The sequence below is a fragment of the Papilio machaon genome, chromosome 9 (genome assembly GCF_912999745.1).
Source record: "Papilio machaon chromosome 9, ilPapMach1.1, whole genome shotgun sequence".
NCBI lineage: Eukaryota > Metazoa > Arthropoda > Insecta > Lepidoptera > Papilionidae > Papilio > Papilio machaon.
In genome coordinates, this window is record NC_059994.1 from 930,900 (window position 1) to 955,383 (window position 24,484).

Here is a 24,484-nt window from a genome sequence, read left to right on the forward strand (position 1 = left end):
ACCAATTAGCGGGTCGACTATTCAGTTTTTGTACGCAATTAAGCAATTTTTAATGCATGTTTACGCATGTCAATATAACCGACGTTGAAGTAGCTTACTATAATAGTATAAATGCGAAAGCATAGATGATGAGCATGGTTGGATGTTTGTTAGAAGGTATCTCCAGAACGCCTAAAGGATATAGAAAATAGTCTGGAAGAACACATAGGTAAGGCATTGGAAGAAACTGTAATTGATATATCGTCTGAGAGATCTTGTTCAGTTTTAGAAGGAAACACTATAATATGCCTTTTCTTAAAACAAAAATCAATATACCAAACAAAAGTCGTATCAGAAATGAGCAAAAACATTTTAAAATATAGAGAGAAAAACATCAGACTGAATTAATGGTTGGCTGTTTCATAAGCGATGTTTTAAAGCCCAGCCACCATAGAGATTACCCGACTCATTGGAAATGATACAAGGCTTTCATCGCGCTTGCCAAATACTCCTGTTTCATGCACGGGTTATTTGGAAACTTATTCTGGAACAAAACTATTATTTTAATTAATTTAAAAATTATAAAACTAGGTTAATGAGATGCCACTTTGATGATACAAGTACCGAGAAGATTGGAATGGAAAATATAATTTTGAATGACTGTTAACATTTCAATAGTGTTTATATTTTGTGCACTGAAAATGGTGAATGTGTATTTCTACTGTAAAACAAAACAAAATGTATATGACAATACAAGCATAAAGCATTGAAGTGCATGCCTGTCGCTCTATGCATTTTGACATGATTTCCTTCTTAAATCATTAAAAACAGAAGATTTTTTTATAAGGCAAACGACGAGCAAATCACCTAATGATAAGTAATCTGGCGTTCTTCGACATCTGCAACAGTAGAGGAGTATACATTTACCATATTTGTAATCTACACAGAAGTAATACCTAAAAAAGTGCAATGCAACTCAGATGCAGTTTACCAGAATACGGCCGCAGACTCGAGCTACTAAATTTAACCGAATGCATAAATAACGAGCTTAATTGGGAGTGAAATCACGCTGTAGTACTGATGAACCGCTTCAATTTTTAGTCGGCGCCGAGCACGTTGTCCGTTACCCGTAATACCGTGTTGTTTAATTCATTTATTCTTTGTTTATTTTATGAATTTATTGCTCATTTACTATTCAAGCCAAATTCAATTATAAAAAGCTAGAACAATAAAAATATTAAAAGTGTGGTTGATATTTTTATTTTGTGAATCTATAAAATAAAATAATTGTTACTTGCATTGATTTGGATTTTAAATCACAAAGTTCATGAAAGATTGATAAATAGAATTTGTTAATGAGTAATAGATCATCATATTTTTTCTTCTCCAGAGAGTACATAGAAACGTAAAAACACAAATATCACAAACAATAATGTAAATAAACAAATGCAAAAGTACAAATATTAAAGTATTACAAAGTATTTTAGGAATATTATGTGCAAAAGTTTTGTTCGCAACAGGCGGTAACAAGCCCTTTGCCCTTAATTCGTATAACAACAATAAAAATAAACGCGAGTACAAGCTGAATGTACCGGAAAAATCGGCAGCGCCGCGGTCACAGCTGCGGGGAACGGCCCCAACGACAAACTGCTTTATCGAAAATTACTTTCACAAACAAGCACAGGATAAATTTTTCATTTTTCTAATGGTGAACATGATGCGTATGTGAAGAATTGTTTTAAGATTGGAATTGGCTTAAAGCTTTTCTAAGAATACTCTCGAAATAAGAATCGAATTCCAGATAAAAAAAAACACGTCATTATTTTTGACTTTAGAATATTACTATTATATTGATTAATGGTTAATTTCATTTGATCGAAAATTAGTGATTTATTTACCAGTTAAAAGGCAAATCGAGGTCTAAAAGTACCTTTATTTTACGATGCTATTAGACTCGATGGTTGTTTTGTGTGTGGGGCTTCACGTATCAGTGACTTTATCCTTTAAGTTTAATGAAAGGCCGTCCATTTCATGCATATTTCAGCGGTTGACTGCGGCTTAAGCATCCTAAACAAGCACGCAAGCAATCTTAAGTTATTTGACTCAATCCAAGAGTAATTTTCCGGTCAATTGGTGTCCTTTATAACTTATCCAATATTAGTATCGTTCACATATTTGTTATTTTGCGTATTTATTTATAATGTCATTTAAATTTTAGGTAATTGGGGAGTGATAGTTTTAGCGCATAATGTGTCACGAGCGCAGATCCAGGGACAGTCAGTCCTAAGAGACATGGATGATAACTCAGGTGAACATGTCAAGAACTGAGCAAAGTGAAGTATTAAAAAAAAAAGCGTACCTCCTCCCCCCCACGATGTGGGTTACTAGTTAAGGAGAGAAATTTAAGAGTTCGTTTGTTTTATTGTGATTTCTTGTAAACTAAACGACATCTTTTTGAGGAATGAAATGACAATAGCAGCAAAAATATAACAAAAAATTCAAATAAATTTAAAAAACATTACAATGTCGAACACATACTAAAATTTATTTTAATTTAATTGACTAGACTACATTACTACTTTCAGTGGTAGATCCAGAAACAACAGTATTTGTTGTGTGCAAGAATGGACCTGGTCGATTGGTGCAATACCACGACCATAAAAAACACAGGTGTGAAGTGGAAGCAATCCTGCGTTTCGTCTGATGAGTATGCATGCTGGAGGCCTAATTTTAGTCCACGTTCCCTTCTCACCCTTTTCTTATAAGAAAATGATAGGAAGGGGAAGATCCTAGTTCTGCGCGTACCGACGAACAACAAAGTTATCTTATCCTATAAGGGTTCCGTTTTTTCCTTTCGAGGTACGGAACCCTAAAAACTACTAATCAGAATGTCTGACTACCTAGTACGCTATAAATATTAGATAAATTGTTTTGAATTTTCTGTGACTGGTTTATAAATTTTAATATGTAATCAGGAAGTAGTGAAAAACTATTTTGTCCGTGCCACTAATTACCTTGATAAACAGTGACCGCACAGCGCCATTATGTTCACGCCATTTGTTTGTGGTGTCCGCTATTGAGTTTATAGCTTAACTAGGACCACAGAGGATATTATGTGGCCTCTATGTACAACCATAACAGTTTTTAACCATGCTTTTTATCAGAAATCTACACTAACTCTCTTAGTGACGTAACATTGAATTAATTAACAATTCTGAGTGAAACATTTCTAGTGTTGCACTCATTCTTGATCTTCATAGATGTCATTTTCAATGCTTCCTCTGCTAACTGTGTGTTATTCAGAGAATCATTATATTGATGTTATTTAGGTATTGTTCCCTGATTTGAACCTTTATCATTTTAAATAAACAACTAAATCAAACTTCAACACTTGCTGAACGAAATAGAAGAATAACTTTAATTTTATTGACCTAAATATTTGCTTGAAGCATTTCATTGCAAAACTCACGCATTGTGCCCACAATCGGTTGATTGTTACGCTTCGTCTGGCTAATTAATGAGACAAGCCCCGCAGCCACGATCTGCCTATTAATTACCGATAACAGCATTCATTAATTCAAACATGTTTGATTTAAATGATTTACCAGCTAAGCGTTAATGATGTTTGTGACAATTACAAATTATGCTCTGATTAGTGATGACCTATAAGTCATTTAGTCTTAGATTTATGTCAAAGCTAATCTGTACTTATGTCGATTTCAATTCATATAATTTATAATTCTACTCATTACGATCACCGTAACCTCTCCTAACTAAGAAGACTTACTTTTACAAATAAGTAAAAAACTTCTAAAAAGAAAAACCCTGAATTATGGGTTTACAGGACTGCAGGAGGAGATTATCATCAACCTGTCCTTATCACACTCATTTAGGTTCGGCGCACCAGGTTTTGTTTCTAAACGTCTCCCCTTTCTTAATTCATTCATACAAGACTGCAACAGTGAAGGTCGATCAGCTAAAACTGTTGACAAAGACGAATCAAGTTTTCGTATGCCACTATGATACTACTTTAAATACTGGATGATGGTGGAGATCAGTCACTGTTGCTTTCAATGTGGGAGATCGTCCAGTAACAAACCCCTATCGGCTAAGATGACGATAAGGACGACTACATAATTTAGGTCACATCCTATTTTAAAGATATGTAATGTAATGAATGCAAATGGTGCACTTCTGGTTCTACATAATCAAGATAACAAAAAAATATTTTGATACAAATAAAGTTGTAGATTGCAGAGTCTGATATCTTTGTATATTTTGAAAATGTTTGGCGGATGCAACATTACGGTTGTTAGAACAAAGGAATGTTTTTCACAGCTGCAGACGAGGTTTCGTCGGAATTGCACTGTTATTAATGAAAACAATACTTGGAACAACCGCGGAATACGGCACGGAATACAGAATTTAATTTCTAGATGTAATTGATTGAAGAACTTTTTGATATAATTTTAAAATATTATTACACTTAATTTAGTTATGAGGTCAAAATAGATAATACGAATGAAATCGATTTTAAGAGACTGTCAGAGTAGAGAATATTTCGATTATTACTCAGAGTTAAATTGATCTATTAAATTTAACGTGTTCATATATTTAAAGTATTAAATATAGAGATTTAGTATAAAGATGTCTGCAGTAAGGCTCCTTAGTAACCGATTCTGAGCCAACAGTTAGCGTAATTTTTTTAAGGAATCGATTCCGTCATTGTATCGTATACAGCAATTATATATTAAATTTTAAATAAGGTAAAAATATTACAACAAAAGTCACGTTTCTGTTATAAAAATAGAATAATGTTATGATCGCTTTGGAAACTTATTCTCGCTGCGGCAATTTGTCGTTAAGACCGTTCAAGACATCTGTGCTTTGAGCACGCAACGGATTGACCTCGTCTCTACATAAAATAGGTTTTCTTTACATTTTTAAAAATTACAACTAAACTTAGTAAATTTGAAATAATAGCTATTACGTTGAAATAATCAAGTAGATATAGCTAAATTTAAGTAAAAGTTTTTTACAACAAATAAACCAGTTATTGACCACAATCCTACATGATGTTAGGTGGCCGTTATAACCCAAAGACGGTACCCGCTAGCGGGTATCGGTTTATATCCTAGTAGCATTTCATACTAGGATGAAAAAGAATACGCTAGCAATTTGTCCAAATTCACCTCAAACTCTGAAATATCGTGGGTTTTTATTAGTCAGTACGTATTAAGCACGCACTATACGTACTTTATTAATAGTACATAATAGAAATAGTATTATTTTGTGTAAATTCTTAGTGTATTCGTATACATACATATACATAGTGTATATGAATAAATATGCTACATCCTAAATAGTAATTTATATTAAACATTCTCTCTGTCACAACTCTCTCGTCTTCCAAGAATGTTACTAAATCACTTGAGACTGGAATTTGTCTCATTTATTTATGTTAAATAAATCTGTGTGGCGGGTGCTACTGTATATTTGTGATTTGGCTCATCTTGTTCTTTACAGAATACAAGTGGGTAGACTAAATTTTTTTTTCTTTATAAAAACAGCCTCTTTTCGATGAATCAATTTTTATTGCCTCCTGCTTTACGCTTTATTTTTTTATAGTTTAGGCATTTATTCATTTGTCTATAAAATATCTGAATGACAAAAGGAAGTCGAACTTGCTACCGGACGAAGAAGAGGGCCTTTCTAGACCAGCCAGCTATCAAACTGGCTAACACCTTACGAAATCGAACCACTCTACCACTAAACTAATTAATTATAAGATTTTTAGAGCGAGGCTTGAGTCCGGTCCTCGCAAACACCGGTCTTCTCGGTAGCAACGGACTCCCCAGGATGTACTACGCTTTACTGTCTTATATAGATTACTCCGAATAAAACTTTGATAGCGTGTTTCAAGAACGTACTGGCGATTGGTTGATTATTAGTGAAAGCGCAACGTATAAAGTTGTATTACAATGTACTGTTCGTCTATTGTCTGCTTCATGGTAGACTGCACTTTTAAAAGGAACGTCTATGTTACGGTCGTGGATTTCTTCGATTGTTTGATATTATTTGTCGACATTTATATCTTTATATTCTTAACCGTTAAATTAACTCAATCTTTGACTTAAAGTGCTAATTGATTCTTGCAAGTAGACCCTCCACTTGAAAGAAGAAGTGTCCCGATCTGCAGTGTACGAATTTTAAGTAACATTTACAAGATATTTGTATGTTGTGTTATACTTATGAGTTGTTGACGTTTCTTTACTTCTAATTTATTTATTTTCTTCTGTTGGAAACATATCTACGTGATTAATTCAATTCCCGTTGGTCCCAATAATGTAATCTAATTAGGTGAACCGAGAATTTAATTTTAATTCATGAAAAAATGTAATATTTATTTTACTACTTGCTTTTGCCCGCGACTTCGTCTACCCAGAATAAAAAAAGGTGAAAAGTATCTCAAAGTCTTCCAGACTGTGTTCTATAACAGCACAAAATTTCATCGACATCTATGCAGCCGTTCTGGAGATACCTAATAACAAACATCCATACATCCAAACATTAGTCCCTATAGATACAACCAAACATAATATCATTCAGATTGTCTGCATTCTATCAACAATATCTTTAATTTGTCAAATTTAGTTGTTTTGTTCAGTATTACATAGTAATTTTAACAATAGACGAAATACATGGAACAATTTGCTGCGAGCTGGTTTGCTATTTTGTATTGAAAATTGTCGAGGAATTTAAATTACATGGCATTAATAACGTTACTAAAGTTAACGTTACCCTACTTTATTGGAGTTATAATAAAAAAAAAACAAATTAAAAGTATAAAAACTATACACAACCTACTTTCTATATTCGCTTGATTTTTCATTAGCTTACATGCGTTCCTTTGGAGATCCCTGGGCTCTTACCAGATGCACTTGAGGATGGCCACCGAGGGTTTTAGTGAGTCCAATTTCACATAACCCTGCCTTTCCCTAAAAAGGCAGGGTATGATTTTCCCCTCGAATTAGAATTTATAAAGAAGTCAGTACAAAAATATCTATTTTCAATATACAATAGCGTGAAAGGACACACAGAGTGAAGTAAAGGGAGAGGGAAATTTATAAAATTTCACATCAGAATTAATAGGTATTTACTTAAGATTCTAACTCTTAGAAGGTCAGGCGGGAGTTAACAACCGGCGGCTTTAATTAGGAAGGGAAGCTCTTCTCCAAGTTTTGATGAATGCGATTCCACAGACAAACCTCGCGCCGCGATAAGAGACGACAAATTTCAAATTTGAATCTCGCTTCTTGGAGTAATTGCTTATTTCTTATTACGTCTTTATTTTATTCTAATTAGATATTAAAATGATTGAATCATATTATGTTGTGTCTTGCTTAGTGAAAGATTTTTGAAATGACTTCTTTATAGACCTAATAATTTTTTTTTTTTAAATTTGGTGCGATTTGTTTTTCTACTTGTCCATTGAAATTTCACATTTGCTATGTGTCTTAGCAGACATTTTGATTTTTTTTATTTTAGTATAAGTTGTATTTCTATAATTAATGCCACAAAATAAATTTTTGAAAAGCATCCATCGTCTTAATAAACTTCCTCTTACATTGAACATCTCATCTATTAACGATGAAGTCACCGTGGGTTTCTGAGACCATCTTTGTTTTGTCAAAGAGAATGACAGGAATTACTTTTGGTCTCAGAAACCCACGGTTAGAGCCTTTGCAACCCTTTTAAAGCAAACTGCGTCAACGGATGGACATGAAATTTGACGCAAAGGTAATGTGGATAAGAAGAGTATAAGGCGTATAGTAAAAAATGAAATGCAAAATGGGCGACCGATCATCCTTTTTAACTTTTTAACGATAGTAAATTTAAGAGTTATTCCTTATTTTGTTCTAAATTCAAACCTTGCTTTGCAAATCGCTACTGGATTTAATACAAGTTATCATTTGAAAGCAATAAATAACAGCTGATAAATGTGTATCGTCATTTGGCACTTTTCTTGCGCTGCGCCATTTGTCTTAACTTTTTTAAAATTTCTTTTTAAAAACTTCCGCTCAGTATAGTAAGATAAAGTAGAATGGTGTCGATTCCCAGTTCGAGACACTTTATACAACAGACTGAGATCTTTATCGCGGTCAATGCTGAGTTTTAAAAGTAGGACGTCTTACGAATGACTATGTAATTTATTTCTTTTGAAGTAAAAAATTTTGAATAACGAAAATGTCGAGCTTATCCAATTATATTCTTAGTTTCATTCCCATTTAACACCTTTAATCCTTTTTTTTTTTTTTTTTCATAAGAGAAGGGAGCAAACGAGCGGCGCGAACACCGAAGTGATCATCGACGCCCATGGACATCCGCAACACTACGAGAATTGCAGATGCGTTGCCTGTTAGTAAAGTCTTATTTTGTTATTATTATTGTGCCTTAGGTAAATTATATTTGAAAACGGTATAAACTAAAAGAGCTTATAAATAATTTGTTTCCTAAAAATAACTTTAATACAGGCAGCATTAAAACTATTATAGAAAAAAAAAATCCATGTGATTTCTTTGTGCCCTTTTATTTGTTTTATAAATTTTCAATATATTTGTATCCTTTAGTATTTCGTTATGAGGAAATTATTTCTAATTCCCTACATCAAACCCGCGACCCACATCAAACCCTTTGATTCCTAAATGTGAATTCAAGTATGACAAAAGAATTTCCATAAATAATTTTAGGTTTATTAATTAAAGATTAATTCGTAAAATGTAAATATCCTTTATAAGGTTTTTAAATTGCTCGCTCTATTTAAATATACCATCTTTTGTCTTTCCCAATATAAATTAATTAAATATGCTTTTGTTGATATAACACTATTTAATAGATTTAAGTATTTTAGTCGATAGTTAATTTATAAAATTACCATAACTCTAGAATCAGAGATAAAATCACAACAGTATTCTTGTTTCGTTGTTGTTGAGTGTCTGTTGCTCAAGGGTGAATCAATCGTCTTGTATTCTGCAGGTCCTGGATTCGCCAATCCCACCATGATTTTTTATTTTTATTTTAAATTACATAATATGTTCATTTATTAAACTTTCTTACCGTGATAGTGATGCAAACTACACATATGTGCGAAAAAATTCAAAGATACATCTGAAGTCAACCAACTCGCACTAGGCCAACGTGATTAAGGCCTAGTCACCCCTAACTTGGTGTAGGTTCCGAGCCCTTCGGTGGGGACGTATAGAGATCTGATGATGATGATGATGATCCATTTTTCGATGATAAAATGATTGATCTATAATAATGTACTTTACTAACAAAAAAGTACTTACTTTTTATGAGCAGCGAACAGAGATGTTAGGAAATAAATTAAAAAAGGTCCGAAACGTGTCTGTATAAAAAGGGCCCGTATTTGAAAAGCGGATGAATTCTTGCAAGATTTTTCGGCGTGCTAATAACACTTTGAAGCATTCACGTATACCGTTATCGGTTTCCATTGGACACGATTGTATTTTAAATAATAAAAAAATACAAAACATTGACTATTTTTAACTTTAGCACATATTATTAAGAGATAGATTCAGAACCTATTGTTATTCTATATATCTAATCCGGAGAATAAAAATTAAGGCGAAACAAAATTTCTCTGGAGACCTTTTGCTGCGATAAATTTCGACTTTATACAAGACTTAAAACTTGTATGGAACTTATGTGTAGTGAAATTATGTGTATTCAAGTAAGCCTTTTAGATTTTTTTTTTTTTTTATATATCAGAAGGTGGCAAACGAGCAAACGGCCACCTGAATTCGCCGAAATAGCGAGGCGACCGTTGCCCATATACATCTGCAAATGCATTTGTCTAACTTTAATCAACGGTTGTTATGTTTAAGCTTACGAAGTGTCACGTGGTTAGTATAAGCAACATTTTTTTGTTGTCAAAATACATTTTCTCCTAAATTTACGTAAATAACGTTCTAATTTCGTTCCTTAACCTCCGTGTAGGTAACCGCCATTTCTTTTGTTATTCTACTGACGTAATAAAAATCGTGATATACGTATGCCGTATAAAGCGGTACAATGGGAACGCGCACATATCTCTTGTCGAATTATTTCAGGCTGAGGTTTCCGCATTTTTGTATAATGAGTTTCATTCGGATCGAGAAGGAATTGAATTCTGGGTAATGTGTAATATTTTTAGAAGATCACTTGATGTATTATATTTTAACCTATGTTTAAATTACTTTGTGTTGAAAATAAAGAAGGTTCAACAATCTGGAATATCGCAAGATATTGCAACTAAGGTTTCTACCGCCACTGCGGTCTCATTAGGTTAGATTTCTAATACTAAATTTATTCTAATGTTATAAAGAGGAAACGTATTTTTTATGTAACGTATAAACTCAAAAACTTCTTGACAGATTTCAAAACTTATTTTGCCATTAGAAAGTTATATTATCAACTAGCTTTTACCCGCGACTCCTTCCGCGCGGAATAAAAAAAATGCACACAAAATAAAAAAGTTCCTATGTCCGTCTCCTAGTTCTAAGCTGAACCTCCCCATCAATTTTCAGCTAAATCAGTTCGACCGATCTTGAGTTATAAATAGTGTAACTAACACGACTTTCTTTTATATATATAGATGTTGGTTTATATACATAGGTTAATGTTTAGTCTACAATAACACCACTTCGCGACTCTGAGTTAGACTTTTACTTAATTTAGAAATATGTATATAATCTTTTTAAATATCTGTAGTAAGCAGGCGTTTGGATAAAGAGTGAAAATTGGAAGAGAGTAAAAATGTAGAGTAAATATGTAAATAAAAAAAATTGTGGCGCCTGAAATGTTTTATGCCCTCTCTGTTCGTCGGCACTTGATAATTTAATGCAGGCGTCTATTCGAATAGCGAAGTTTTTAAATCTAAAACGAAATTAATATTCTTTAAAATAACTTTAACGGAATACGTAATAATTATTACTTACTTGTTTTTTAAAAGTTACGTCTGATTTCCAAGCAAAAAATTATATATTTAACTTGTTTTTTTTTAAATAATTTCAACCAAACTGAAGTGCTTATTATAGGAAACGATTGTAAATAATGTGTTTTAGGCTAAATTATTCTATTAACCTTTGGTTTCTGAGACCAAAACCTCTCTATAACTCATATCGTCATCCCTGTTATTATATTTGACAAAATAGAGATAACAATGTGTTCAATACGGGGATTTTATTCTCAGAAACCCACGATTAAATCGTTATGTGGTAAATATTACCTTAGCTCAATATGATTAATGGCTCTTAAAATGGCTTTTTAATCTTACTAATAATATAAATGCTAATTTTTTGATGGATGGATGGATGTGTGTTACAAGGTATCTACAGAACTGCTAAATCTCGCTGAAATTGGGCTACTTATCAAGTTTTTTTTTTATTTCCGCGCGGACGGTGTCGTGGGCGACGGCATGTCATGTATAAGGTCTTGAAGAAAGTCATGAATAAAGCGATTTCTTGTTTACGAAAAGCGAATTTCGAACTATAAAAATAATATATCCACTATGATTATTATGATCCATTGAAATTGATAAATCTGTATATATCTTCTATCTTCTATCTATATATATATAAAAGAAAGTCGTGTTAGTTACACTATTTATAACTGAAGAACGGGTGAATCGATTTGACTGAAAATTGGTGGGCAGGTAGCTTAGAACCAGGAAACGCACATAGGATAATTTTTACCCCGTTTTCTATTTTTTATTCCGCGCGGACGTAGTCGCGGGTAAAAGCTAGTATTCTAATAAAAAGATGAAGATAAAGAGGGTAAAATTGTTGAATTACACTAAAAGTATCGAATTATGAATTGCACACGAAATCAAAATGCAGGAGATCGGTAGTGCACAGTCAGCACTGCAAATGTAGACATGGTCAGAAGCGTTTTAAGGAATTTTATTTAAAACGGAATTTAGATGTAGACTAAATTTACATAAATTTCTAGTGAAAAATTCTCAATTTTGAATAAATATTTTATTTTATTAAATCACTCACCTTTTTGTATTTTTCACTTTTACACGTTACACGTTTCAATAGAATATAGTCAGTGATGTGAAAATAATGCATGTTAAAAATGTGTACTTTTTATAAATTTTATTCCAACCAAAAGCATTAGTAAAAAAAGAATTTCTATATTAAATGAAGGCAAATCTATAAAAGCTTAGCGCTCCCACCGGGTAAATAATTTGCATACAAATTCAAGGCGAACAAAACTCAGTTTGCATAAACCAAGATTGTGAATCTGGCTTTAAAGTTAAATTAAAAACTTCCAGTTAGGTTTTTCTGAAGGAGTCTGTTTGATACCGTACAACTGCCGGAGCGATTCGTAAAAGGGCGGTATATATTTTTAAATGGTTTACTTTATTTCAAAATCATGTATTTCACCTTTAAAATTAGACCGATTTTATTTTGCCAATCCAAATATAACACAGCTGTACTTTTGACATCTTAAAATAGATATTCAAAATTTTCTATACTTTCCGACTTATTTAGACTTTATTCCTTTCTCCATTGCTTCATTACTTTTTTTTAACTAGAGAGGGTTCAAGCAAAAACCTAGCTTCTTTTCTGTAATTAGATTGGATTCTGAACAATTGGTCAAAAATACATGACTCTCTTACTTGTCTCATCAGCTCACTATACGTCCCTACTGAGGAGCTCGGAGCCTGCACTAAGTTAGGGGTAATTAATCAACCACGCTGGACCAGTGCAGGTTGTTTGACTTTAGATATATCTTTGAATTTCTTCTCAGATATGTAAAGATAGCACGTTGTTTTCCTTCACCGTAAGAAAGTCGGATAAATATACATATGTAAATCGAAAAACACAATGGTACATGGCGGGATTCGAACCCGGGACCTCGTGACGCTCTTACTTGTACACATATTTTAATCAATATTGCTTCTGATTCCTACATATTTTTAACAGTATTCCTCCATCGCATTGTCAATATTAGTTCTAACTCTATTAAGCATTATTATAATAATAAGTTGCAAAAATCTTTCCCACTTACGACAAGAATATAACATCATCGCGTGCGTTTGTCGCGTGAGAAGATTTCATTTGAAATTATTACGGTAATTAGGATAGTCGCGATGTATTTGGGTTTGTCTGTGTTGAAAGGAAACGTTCAAATACGTTCCCTCACGAAATAATGAAATACGCTCTCTAACAGACAATGGAGTAAAGCGTACCATTTGTGGCTCGGACACGACAACGAGCTTTCAATTGAAAATGAAACATAAACTGCAGACAGAATAAGTTTAAAAAGAATCTATAGACTTGGATATACTCACGAATATAAACGAGGTTACGAATCTATGGTCATACCTTTTTGTATGTCATGTAATGAAAAACCTAGAGATATAGAAAGGAATCTTCCTAATATTATAAACAATGTTTAGATGGATGGATAGATGTTTGTTATCTCCAAAACTGCTCAACGGGTCTTGATGAAATTTAACACAGACATAGAACATAGTCTGTAAGATCACATCGGCTACTTATAAATGTTTTTTTTAATTCTGCGCGGACAGAGTCCCGGGTGACAGCTATTTATTAATAAAAAACAAAGAAAAAATACTTAATTTTTAAGCATTCAAAATTAGACAAAATTCAATCAAGACAAAAAAATCATTTGTCACCTTCCAATCACATTCTTGTTACACATTACGTAAACTGAAAAGTTTACATTTCCTTTCCATTAAGTAAATGTTTTCAATTACACATTAAAGTTTGTGAACACGGTGAGGTTTGTCGTCAAAGAGGTAATACAGGTAATACATTCTGAGAGCGGCCAGATTGAAACGACGAGATTTATGTAAAAAGTTTTAGCGACGAGTAATTAGCACCAATTTTGTTCGTTGACAATTAGATTTTGATACCTTAATACTTTTATATTTCACAGTTTTGTTAATAAAAGTAAATAATCAGTATTGGAAATAAATAACCAGAATTTAATTCAATTATTATAACTTACAGGCTTGTTTAATAGGCTGCATTTTGAGGAGTGTGGGCAGGAATTACACGATATAATTCCACCATCACCATTCTACCATCGGACGTTCAGACATACGGCTGGAGTCTTAGACTTGCCGCGCGTTCGAACGAAAAGGTTTATATCACCGTTCCTTGTGCGTGCTGCAAAGGATTGGAATAAGTTGCCGGCATCAGTTTTTCCGTCCAAGTACGATGTGGGGGTCTTCAAGAGTGGAGTGAATAGGCATTTACAAAGCTAGCGTGTACCATCTTTAGACCACATCATCACTTCATCAGGTGGGATCGTGGTCAAGCACTAGATTTTTCAATATGAAAAGAAAAACTTTATGAATTTTGGAGACCGTCAACTCCTTTATTGAAAAAGACACGGATGACAGTGATCTTTGGACTAAGGTCTCAAGGCTCATTTTCCCTTGTTTATATTATTTTAGTTCTTATTACGATTGCTATCAAATTAAGGCTATTTAATACTAGCTATTTGTATAAAAGAATAAGATTACATTCACAAGTTAGAATCCGTTAACGACTATTTAATTAATTATTCAAGTTTTGCCCTCAAACGAACGTGATTAAATTTCACGAACAGACTTAAATTTTAATTACAATTCTAGATATCGGCACGTGTTCTGAATACAAGTCGCTCGATCACCGCAAACCAATGTAATTTAATACTTTTTACCAATATATTGTATATTGTATTTTTATTCTTAAAAATTCTTTTACCCGCGACTCCGTCCGCACGGAATAAAAAATAGAAAACGGGGTAAAAATTATCCTATGTCCGTTTCCTGGTTCTAAGCTACGTGCCCACCAATTTTCAGTCAAATCAATTCGACCGATCTTGAGTTATAAATAGTGTAACTAACACGACTTTCTTTTATATATATAGATAGATGTATTAAACAACGGTAAACACCAGCACAACGTATGTTGCAGGAGTTGGTCGGCTCGCCCGGTGAATCACGACCACACAGAAGACAGGCGTGAAGTGGATACAATTCCGCATTTCGTGTGATGAATGTGGTGTCGGAGGCCTAAGTTTAGTCTTCTTTCCTTTCCCAATCTTTTTATATGAAAATTATGGGAAGAGGAAGTGGATATGACGGAGGAGAGGCATAGGAAACATTCTGTTTCTGTGCATCCTCAGTCCGCATCCCCTCGTCTATCGTTTAAAGATAGGCAACGCATTTATAATTGCGGATGGCCGCTTGCTCGTTTGCCACCAGTTTTCTTCTTTCAAAAAGATTGTGAGCGATGGAAATATGTCTTGTACATGTATTTCGGGTCGAAACACTCGGTAGCAATTAGAGGACTAACAGTATAGTATGAAAGTTTGTGGTACAAGGAAAATTAGGTGTCGTACATTGACTCTGGCCTATGGCCTAGTCACCCCTAACTTGGGGTAGGCTCCGAGCCCCTCGGTGGGGACGTATAGTGAGCTGATGATGATGATATTGACTTTATGATCGTAGCTTCTAACGACAGCATTTGCTGATGTTGGGTCGTACTCCTATACTCTGATGGATGGTAAGAGTAATCTATACAATCAATAGGTACGGAGTGTCTACATTCGTGTAATATATAGATAATAATATATAAATTAACTCGTATTTTGATCGTAATAAAAATACGTCCACTCTGATAAGCGTTTTTCCAAATTTCTTCGCAGAAATGTATATCTTTTTAAAAATTAAATGGAGTGTATCTTACCGTAGATATAAAAAGGGAGTGTTTTATTCAGCGTCCGATATTGCAAAATGGTCTGTTGTAGAAGAACCAATAAGTTTGCGAGGCACCATATCCAATTCTCGCTTCATCCCGCCGCGGCACTTTGTTCTTTGAAAGATAGATCTGCCACGAGTGAGGAATACTAAACATTTTCCGACGTATCACAAGTAGAGATAAAAATTTATAAATTGATTTTGTACAATAACCTAACTACATCTTTAGAAAAAAGTGACGAATTTACAGTAGAAAAAACCTTTTTTCCTGACTTCAAGTTTATCGGTACCAATAAAAGATTTAGCCATACTAAACGACCATTTACGGCCTTCAATGGATCGTAATACGCTTTTACGAGGGCACTAGTTGAAAGTCGCCGCGTACATTGATTGGACGTTAAGATAGATGCCACACGAGCGATGTAATGCCGCAGAGGTAACGGTAAATAGTTTAATACAAACGTTGCGTTTACTCTAAATTAAGATTTCAACTTTACAAACAAAGGAACATCAGTTAATTTTGTGAGCGAACCTTCGCAATTTTTATGTTTTATGTGTTTACTTAGACTTACTTTTTCAATGGTTAAAAATAATGACGCAAACGGATTCCTCTTGCCCACGTATAGGATTTCCATCAGGATTCATTTTTAACGAATAATTTTCATATAAGGACCCTTTCAAAGTACATTATAAAATAAATATTCAATAGCGTTCGATGATGTTTTGAATGAAAAAAAAAATTGCGATTAACTTATTTAATTTTACGCCGGAAAACGAGAAATTAAATGAAATGGCCGAACCTGTCCACTCATAAAGCCTTTACGATCGATTCGGCTCTACAAATGGTCGTTTACATGAAATGTCATGTTTTTTTTGTAAGTTATAATTATTCTAAGTGCCGAACTTCAAGTTAAATGGCTATTGAAGAAGTCTTTTATTCATTTATAATGATAATCTTCAGTAAGAGACTTCTATAGTAACTTAAAGTCTCGAAGTTTAGCAGTAATTATGTTATTAATAATATTAATTTTTCTAGAAATAAAAGGAAATTTATGTAGCTCATACTTAGCTTTCCAGAGGACTAATTGTGGTCCTCTTCCCTTTCCCAATTGTATCTTGTAAGGGATGGTAATGGAAGATGAATTTGGTACAGGGGGGGAGGCATTGGAAGCAGACCTACTTTCTTTCTGTGCGCCCGTTTGTCGATTAAAGACAGGCATCGCATCTCCAAATGCGAATGTCTATAGGCAGCGGTCACTTCATTATTTTGGCGAATTAAAGTAACCACTGTTTGCCATATTATATCATTAAAAACGTTAAAGGATTGAATTATAACTTACCAAAATATACTACCACACATTCTAAATTAACAATTTTGAGATTTATAAGTAAACCGAATGTGTATATGACAGTAACAAAAGACAGTTTAATTTATCAACAGCACAACTGAATCACAAAAACTTTACAGACTGGCCATCAATAGCGTCTTCCAAACTTATCAAGTAGAGATGGAATAAAGAAAACAAGTAGAAAAACGCGGCGCCGAACGTTTGACGTGTTTCCAATAAGGGAACTGTTCAGAGTAAACCAACTTCTAAATAGCTGAGTCCGACAAAAACAGTTGCAAGTTTTTAATTCAACTTTAAAGGCGGACTTCGGTCTCGGTTTGTGTAAACATAGTTTTACTTCCATCGAATACCAATGGTGTAACTTCTTATATACTTTTACAACTGCATTAATACTTCGACTTTTAAGCTGAAAGTAATTTGATTGTCTTGATCTTGTTGTTTTAGTTTTAAATTCAATGTTTGATTTTGTCCCTTAAAACGTATAAAAAACATTTTAAAGAAAATTTGAACAAATCAAATTGTAATGTGTTTTACAAAAACATATTGTTCAATGTAGTTTTTGGAAGAAAAAATGTTTTTGTATGGGTGTTTCGAGAGAGGAAATTCATTGCAAAAATCAGTTGTGCATTTTTATGATAATCCATTTTTAATTTTTAAAATCATAGTTTCTCCGTGAAAATCACGATAAGTGTAACTCTACCTACCGCACAAAAACCGTATAAAGCCGCAGTTAGTTATTTCAAAATATTTTAATTGCATGCTCAATTTATTTTATCTTGGCATGAAAGACCAAATCCATTATTCCCTGTGGTATTGAAAGCTAACGAATGCAACCTTGAAACAAATAAAATAATTACTTCATAACGACTTTCAATGCTGAAAATATTTTTATTTGGTAGAATTGTTGGCAAGATATCAATTTTTGAGCTTTAAATTAATGATATTGAAGTTTACTATTTATTATTTATTCAATAACGAGTGTGGAAAGATTTCTTTTTCTGAATTCAATTTCGTGAAATACTCGTTGTAAAAATTGATACCCGTTTTCATAATTTTATAGAACCGAAATTAATATGGACACTATCATTATATTACATTCTATTTGCTTAATGAATTTGTTTATTGATTACATTTGAGAGCCTTTCAGATAATTAAATATAAAAATATACTCGTACATTTGTATTGATGAAACTGAATGGTACATGATATGGATGCATGTACAGTCAGGGCCTTTCACGGTGTTACTTTTATAGAGAAATTGTCTTGTTCCTTACAACGTAACAAACAAGTGTGTTGCGCAAACAATGGACACATAACAGTAAAAAGTACCCCTGACTAAACTTTTTTCATACAAACATATTTAAAAGCTGCTTCATATTGGTTGTTTCCGCGTCGTCGTGTGCTCACGAAACGTTCAATCGAGTGTCGTTTTTAAGGTCGAACACCGCCAGATTCCCTGATAGTACAGTCGAGAGAAGTTCATTTCCTACCCATTTCAGTAAAATAGTACTTGACTCAGCAATTACAATTCAATTAGGATGATAACTTGTTGTCGTAACATACATACGTGTTAAGTTATAACTCTAATGGTGCGTACTCTAAATACGCGTTATTCGATTCTAAATGAGTAGCGTATTTAATAGTTCGACTGTACACACAGTCAAATGTTTGACACGGTCACAATAAAGCTGATCCGTGCGTCTACCGTGAATAAACTTTTTAATTACATTTTTTCCTATATCGCCCTGTGTACAGCCACACGTTTTGTTTTGTCAAACAAAGCCACCACTCTAAATTTTATTCGATGTCACTTCCTTTAGTACGTCAACAGAATAAACAAAAAATAAATGTTTTTTAAAATTGTTACCGGAACAAACAAAAATTTTATTTTGTTATCTTTTAGAGTGTGCATGAAGGTTTTTCATAGTAAATGTAGGAGTATATACAAGTTTTCGTTCATGTAAATCACGACTATATTCAATCAAAAGAAGTAAAGCATTCAATTGTTTAAACTTTTGTAAGACATTATAATAATTAACAACGGCTTAACTCACTTATGATCGTCCGGTGACGGTACCGACTTGTTTCGGACCCGTCGATGGTCCATCTTCAGGGCGAGTGTTGCTTTGCAACTCGCATTAAGGCTCGCCGACGAGTCCGAAATTAGTCGATTCCGTCACCGGATAATCATACGTGAGTTAAGCTATTTCCTATCTATAATAAGTAATTCGACTAGAATTCAATGGAAATGAGAAATTATAACCTCAATAACTTTATAGCTATGTAGTCAGAGACATTATTACGTTTGAATATAATTTATCATTGAGTTCGATTATAGATTAAAGTCCTGCAATAAAGGTGAAAAATTTAAATAAAACGAAATATATCCGACGTATAATTTGTATTAAATCAACAATAATCTTAGTCTTTACATTCTTTGGTATATTTTCAGCTCGTCTTTAGGTACAATTATCTATAAATTCAAATTCACATTACCATATCGATCTGATTTCAATACATCTAATAATTAAACTATATTATTATACAAGTCTATGGTTTAGTCTTAGTCTATGTATTATTAGCCCAGACAACAATATGGAGCAGTAACAGAACTTGGCACGTTTGCAGCTTGGCCGCGGAACCTGGCGACGTCACTGAAAAGAAAAAGCCATTCTGAGGAATATTTTAAAATAAATTACTGGCAAATTGTTATTTAACAATAGTGAATTGGTCGTTCGCATTGCATTCGAGTCATATATTATTGTTTGCATTTGAAGTATGCATTACGATGTCGCTTATTGGTCTCAATGACCTATTTGTGTGATATATATGCTTTATATCTCTCAAATATGGAAAATACTTTTTGTCTATACCCAGTATTAAAGATTAGATAAAGTTTTCCGCTACATTTTGTTATATTATATGTGAACTATCAATTTATAATCTGACTAGTAATATTAAAAACTGTCATAGAATTGTGAATCATAAATTTATACTTTAACGAAATAATGTAAACAAAATAACAGTTTACAAAAGTTTCATTAAATAAAGTTAATGTAAGGATTTAATACTTTTAACTAATTCGTTAACACAAGTAATAACCGCTCTGGTAAATTTATAACATCCTTATGGCAACATTTAAGTGAATTTGGCGAAAACATGTTACCACGTCCGTGTATTTTCCGAGAATATTAACAACATTGTTGCTTACTCCTTCTCACTTATGCCCTCTCATACTAAGATAGAATAGCAAAATAGAATTCTGATGAATTTTAGATATTTAAAAATGATATACAAAGTTCAGTGCAGACTATTCAAATGTCCATTATTTACGATAATAGGTATAAATTACATTACTGTAATATTAAGATTTCCCAGTTCAAATTAAAGGATTTTTAAATTAACTTTTTTAAGAAAAAAAATATAAACAACCGAACAAGTCAGTAGTAATAGCACCTAAACTAAATAGTACCTCAAATTCATATCTAAAATTTAATAAATAATAAAACTAACTGCAGTATTTCAAAGCTACAAAGTATAACCGAAATACAATCTTGCATTCAACTAAAAACCACACAGTGTATTAAGCTGTACTCCGACACGCGTCGATTCTAAATATATTATGACTGAACAACGGTTCAGTGTTGCCATCGTAGGAAATTGTCTCCGCCAATGAGCCGGGGAGCCGGGGAGCAATAAGTTACTGAGCCTGAATGACCTCTTTGGTAGTGATCTCATCTTTGATTATAGAGAAACGGACTAAGCAAAAAATCGTCGTTGAACTAAATAAATTCTGCCCACTTTTCCCAATAGTGTGGTAACTATGACATTTACACATGTGTATATAATGCTCACAAGTAGTAAAAACTTCTTTGTGAACGCATACTGACTCAAAAATTACACACTAATACGAAACGAGCACACAAGCAAGGAAGTTGAAAACTCATTGTTCGTTTTTATTTGACGCAGGAGAATGCGCGTGCTTGACAGGTCCTGTCTCTTAAAAGTCAGAGGATCTCATTATCTCAGTTTCCTCTCGCATATGCTACATTGTCCCGAGCAAGCTCTCTTTTAACGCTTATGCTCCCATTGTATTAGAGATAAGGGTATTTGACTGGCGTATCATTTTCTACGACGTCATCTTTATTTGATATCGCAATTATGTTCATCAGCTTGGAATATTAAAGGTGAAATAATTCAAATTCGATTTATATAATATATTCACATTTGATAACATTATTTCTTGTAATTGTTATCATTAATATTAATTAAAAAACAAATTCAAATATTATTTTCAACAATTTGCTCGCTTTTTTGGTACTCTTCAATTGTTAGTTATATTATTTCTATACACGTTTTTCCAAACTGAACTAAAATCTGGTTACTGCAACAAAGGTCGGTAATAATTGTTCATTTAATAATTATTTGGGTCTCTACAAGATTTCTTTGAAAAGTGGAAATTCAATTATGCAGCTTGCTTCTAAACTAATATATTCACTAACTTTATTCGTCAAGAGCTTACCTCGTTCAATTTTAGGATCGCTGTTCGCTGAATAGAGAGCGACAGCGGAATTATCCCTGTAAAGCTCCCCGAGCTTGGCCTCGCAGCGAAGTATCGGAGCCCCGCGTTCATAATGAGCCGGCCATAATTGTACCTGGACGTATTGCTCTGAACGAAACAGTCCTTCCGCTGCCGGTTGCACGTTGTACATCCCAGGGGACACCTGGCAAATTATACACATTTTAGTACAAGTATATGTATAACTAGTTGTAGTTATGTGACGTGCGAAGGGACTAACTATATAACTATGTATGTTCAGATTCTTTATGTGAGAAATTTCCTATCGTATTATATTTCCTATCGGATTTAGGTACCTAAGATATCATCATAGCTATCCTACAGAGTAGTTAGAATTCCTTAATTATATAAAGGATGAAATATGTTGACATTAAACTAAAACATATTGTCCTAAAAGAGTAATTCAAAGAATTCAGTTTAAATTGAAAAGTTCATCAAACCTAAAAATACAGAACTATAATAGAGTCGATCATAATTTTGCATCTTATTAAATCGATGTGACCAGCCATATGATGTAGATTGCCCTTAATTATAGTATTTTCTTTCAGTTTCCATCTTCAAAATTATAACGTAAAATAACTTGTTTAAACTTTCGTGAGACATCATAATTAATTAATTAAGAAACGGCTTAACTCACGTTTGAGTGTGCGAGACGCGACGCGACTGCGAAGTCTTCGGATTAAACACTCGCCCTGAAGATGGACCCCCGATGGGTTCGAAACTAGTCGGTGCCGTCACCGGACGATCAAACGTGAGTTAAGCCGTTTCTTAATTAATTAACGTAAAATAACGTTCTAACTTTGTAAACCAACAAATGACTAACATTTATCCCCTTTATATTATATTCCCACCATTAAATATGTAAATAACTCCGTCGTACACTTACAGTAATCTATCAAGGACAACGAAAGTCATAACTTTAATACGAATTCAGCAACAAAAAGTGTTGACAAGAAATTCCGTGCCGAATACAACGTACAATATTTCCAGCAAAACAATCTCATACGATACAAGGAGAAATTTCAATCATAATAAAACTTTCACGAGCATAAAGTCAGCGGAGTGTGTTATTTTTTACAAAAAATTGCGAGATCTGTAACACTGGATGTAATATCTTACTGTATTTGCAAATGAGATTTTATTAATTTTATACGTTAACATAATATAGATACGTTTTACTTATACGTTTATATTTAATTATTGTTACAGAAGAAGGGTAATTTCTCTTATTACACGAACTTTTTGGGCACCTTACTAATTATTATAATAATTCAGATACTTTTAAAAAAGCTAGGGAATCGCCTAACGTTTAGGTATGCTAATAATCGTTGATTTACGACTGAACACAGTAATAGGACCTTACAAAATCTAGAGACTATTTTAATTTCTTTGTATGAGTGAGTACAAATATGGACCGACCGGTTAATGTTGCAGTGAAAGTTCACCAAATTGATTAAAAAATCTTTGACCAAGGAAAATAGATTGAAGTCGATTTAGTTTCGGTCGTAAGCTTTCTAATATTTTATTTATCACCATAATTTCAATGTTACTACATTGTGGGAGAACACAAATGTATAAATTCTAAAAAGTTGAAACTCTTTGTTTTAAAAAGTTAATTAATTAACGTTATGTAAAAAAGTAGTATTTTTTGTACGTAAAGCAATTGTTTTTATCCAGCAATGAACTGAATGAGGGCTTATATTTTTATTTTACGCGCTTTAATTAACCAGTACGTTAGGCCATATGGCTTATTTTAATTTCGTATTTTTAATACAAATACAGTTTTATGATTATGTTAAATTATGTGTTTCTAGAATCCTCTTGTATTTTTAAAAATATCATGAACATTTTTATTTTTATGGTTTCGTACCTTGAAAGGAAAAAAACGGAACCCTTATAGGATCACTTTGATGTCCGTCCATCTGTCTATCTGTCAAAAACATTTTTTTAACATTGATATCTGAATGGTATTAATATTTTTAGATTTGAAAGTTTACTGTATTCATTTCTTTTATACGTTCATCATAGTATAATATAAAAAATGGGACCCATCTGCAAGCACTTCCTTTCGATTAAAATATTTTTTATCAAAACCGGACCACCAGCGGCGGAATTTCGCGGTACCACACATAGTAAAAAAACAGTCGAATTGATAACCTCCTTCTTTTTGAAGTCAGCAATCAGGAAATCAGAATCAGAAAATACTCGAAAGAGTTAACCTTAACAATGTTTTCTTCCAAAACGATTTAACAACAGTTGGTTTCCGAGACCAAAATCTCCGTTTAAAATATATTGTTATCGGTGTTTTGTCAAATATGAAACCCACGGTTAGTTAGAGAAATAAAATTCGTAATATTGACATTATTTATAAAATTTTCTGAACATAAACTACAAAATCATCATAACATAGATGTACGTAATTTTAAAAAAGGACTAATTCAACGCCCGCTATTCGTTTAAACACGACACAAGTGTTAAAATAATTTGTTTTACTTCAATGAATTTCAGCAAGTGGCTTCAGGCTTTATACAAGGCAAGCAGTTTGTTACATACGTCTGCCATTTTGTGGGTAACCCGTATAATGGTCGGCTCGCCTCAGGCGATTTAGGGGAGCACCGAATTAGAATAATTAAACTTTCTATATGCGAAAAATCATGTTAAACCTACTACAGTATGAATTTTAACAAAACTTCAAAAGATGAATATATTTTATGCATCATGATTATCTTGTCTTTTTCCAAAAATTTAGAACTAGGAATTGGGATATACTTTCAATTTCCATCCGTTCCT

General features: G+C 33.0%; 1 protein-coding gene across 1 annotated transcript in view; it reads right to left on the reverse strand.

Annotated features, from left to right (window-relative positions):
* Positions 1-19,508: 19,508 nt before the first annotated feature.
* LOC106714156 overlaps positions 19,509-24,484 on the reverse strand; it is a 43,338-nt gene continuing 38,362 nt past the window's right edge. The window contains exons 7-8 of the mRNA XM_045679346.1: positions 21,638-21,839; positions 19,509-19,769 (exon numbers count right to left, since the gene is read on the reverse strand). Coding sequence (XP_045535302.1) covers positions 19,684-19,769; positions 21,638-21,839 — 288 coding nt within the window. The 3' untranslated portion in view covers positions 19,509-19,683. The remainder of the gene's footprint in view (positions 19,770-21,637; positions 21,840-24,484) is intronic.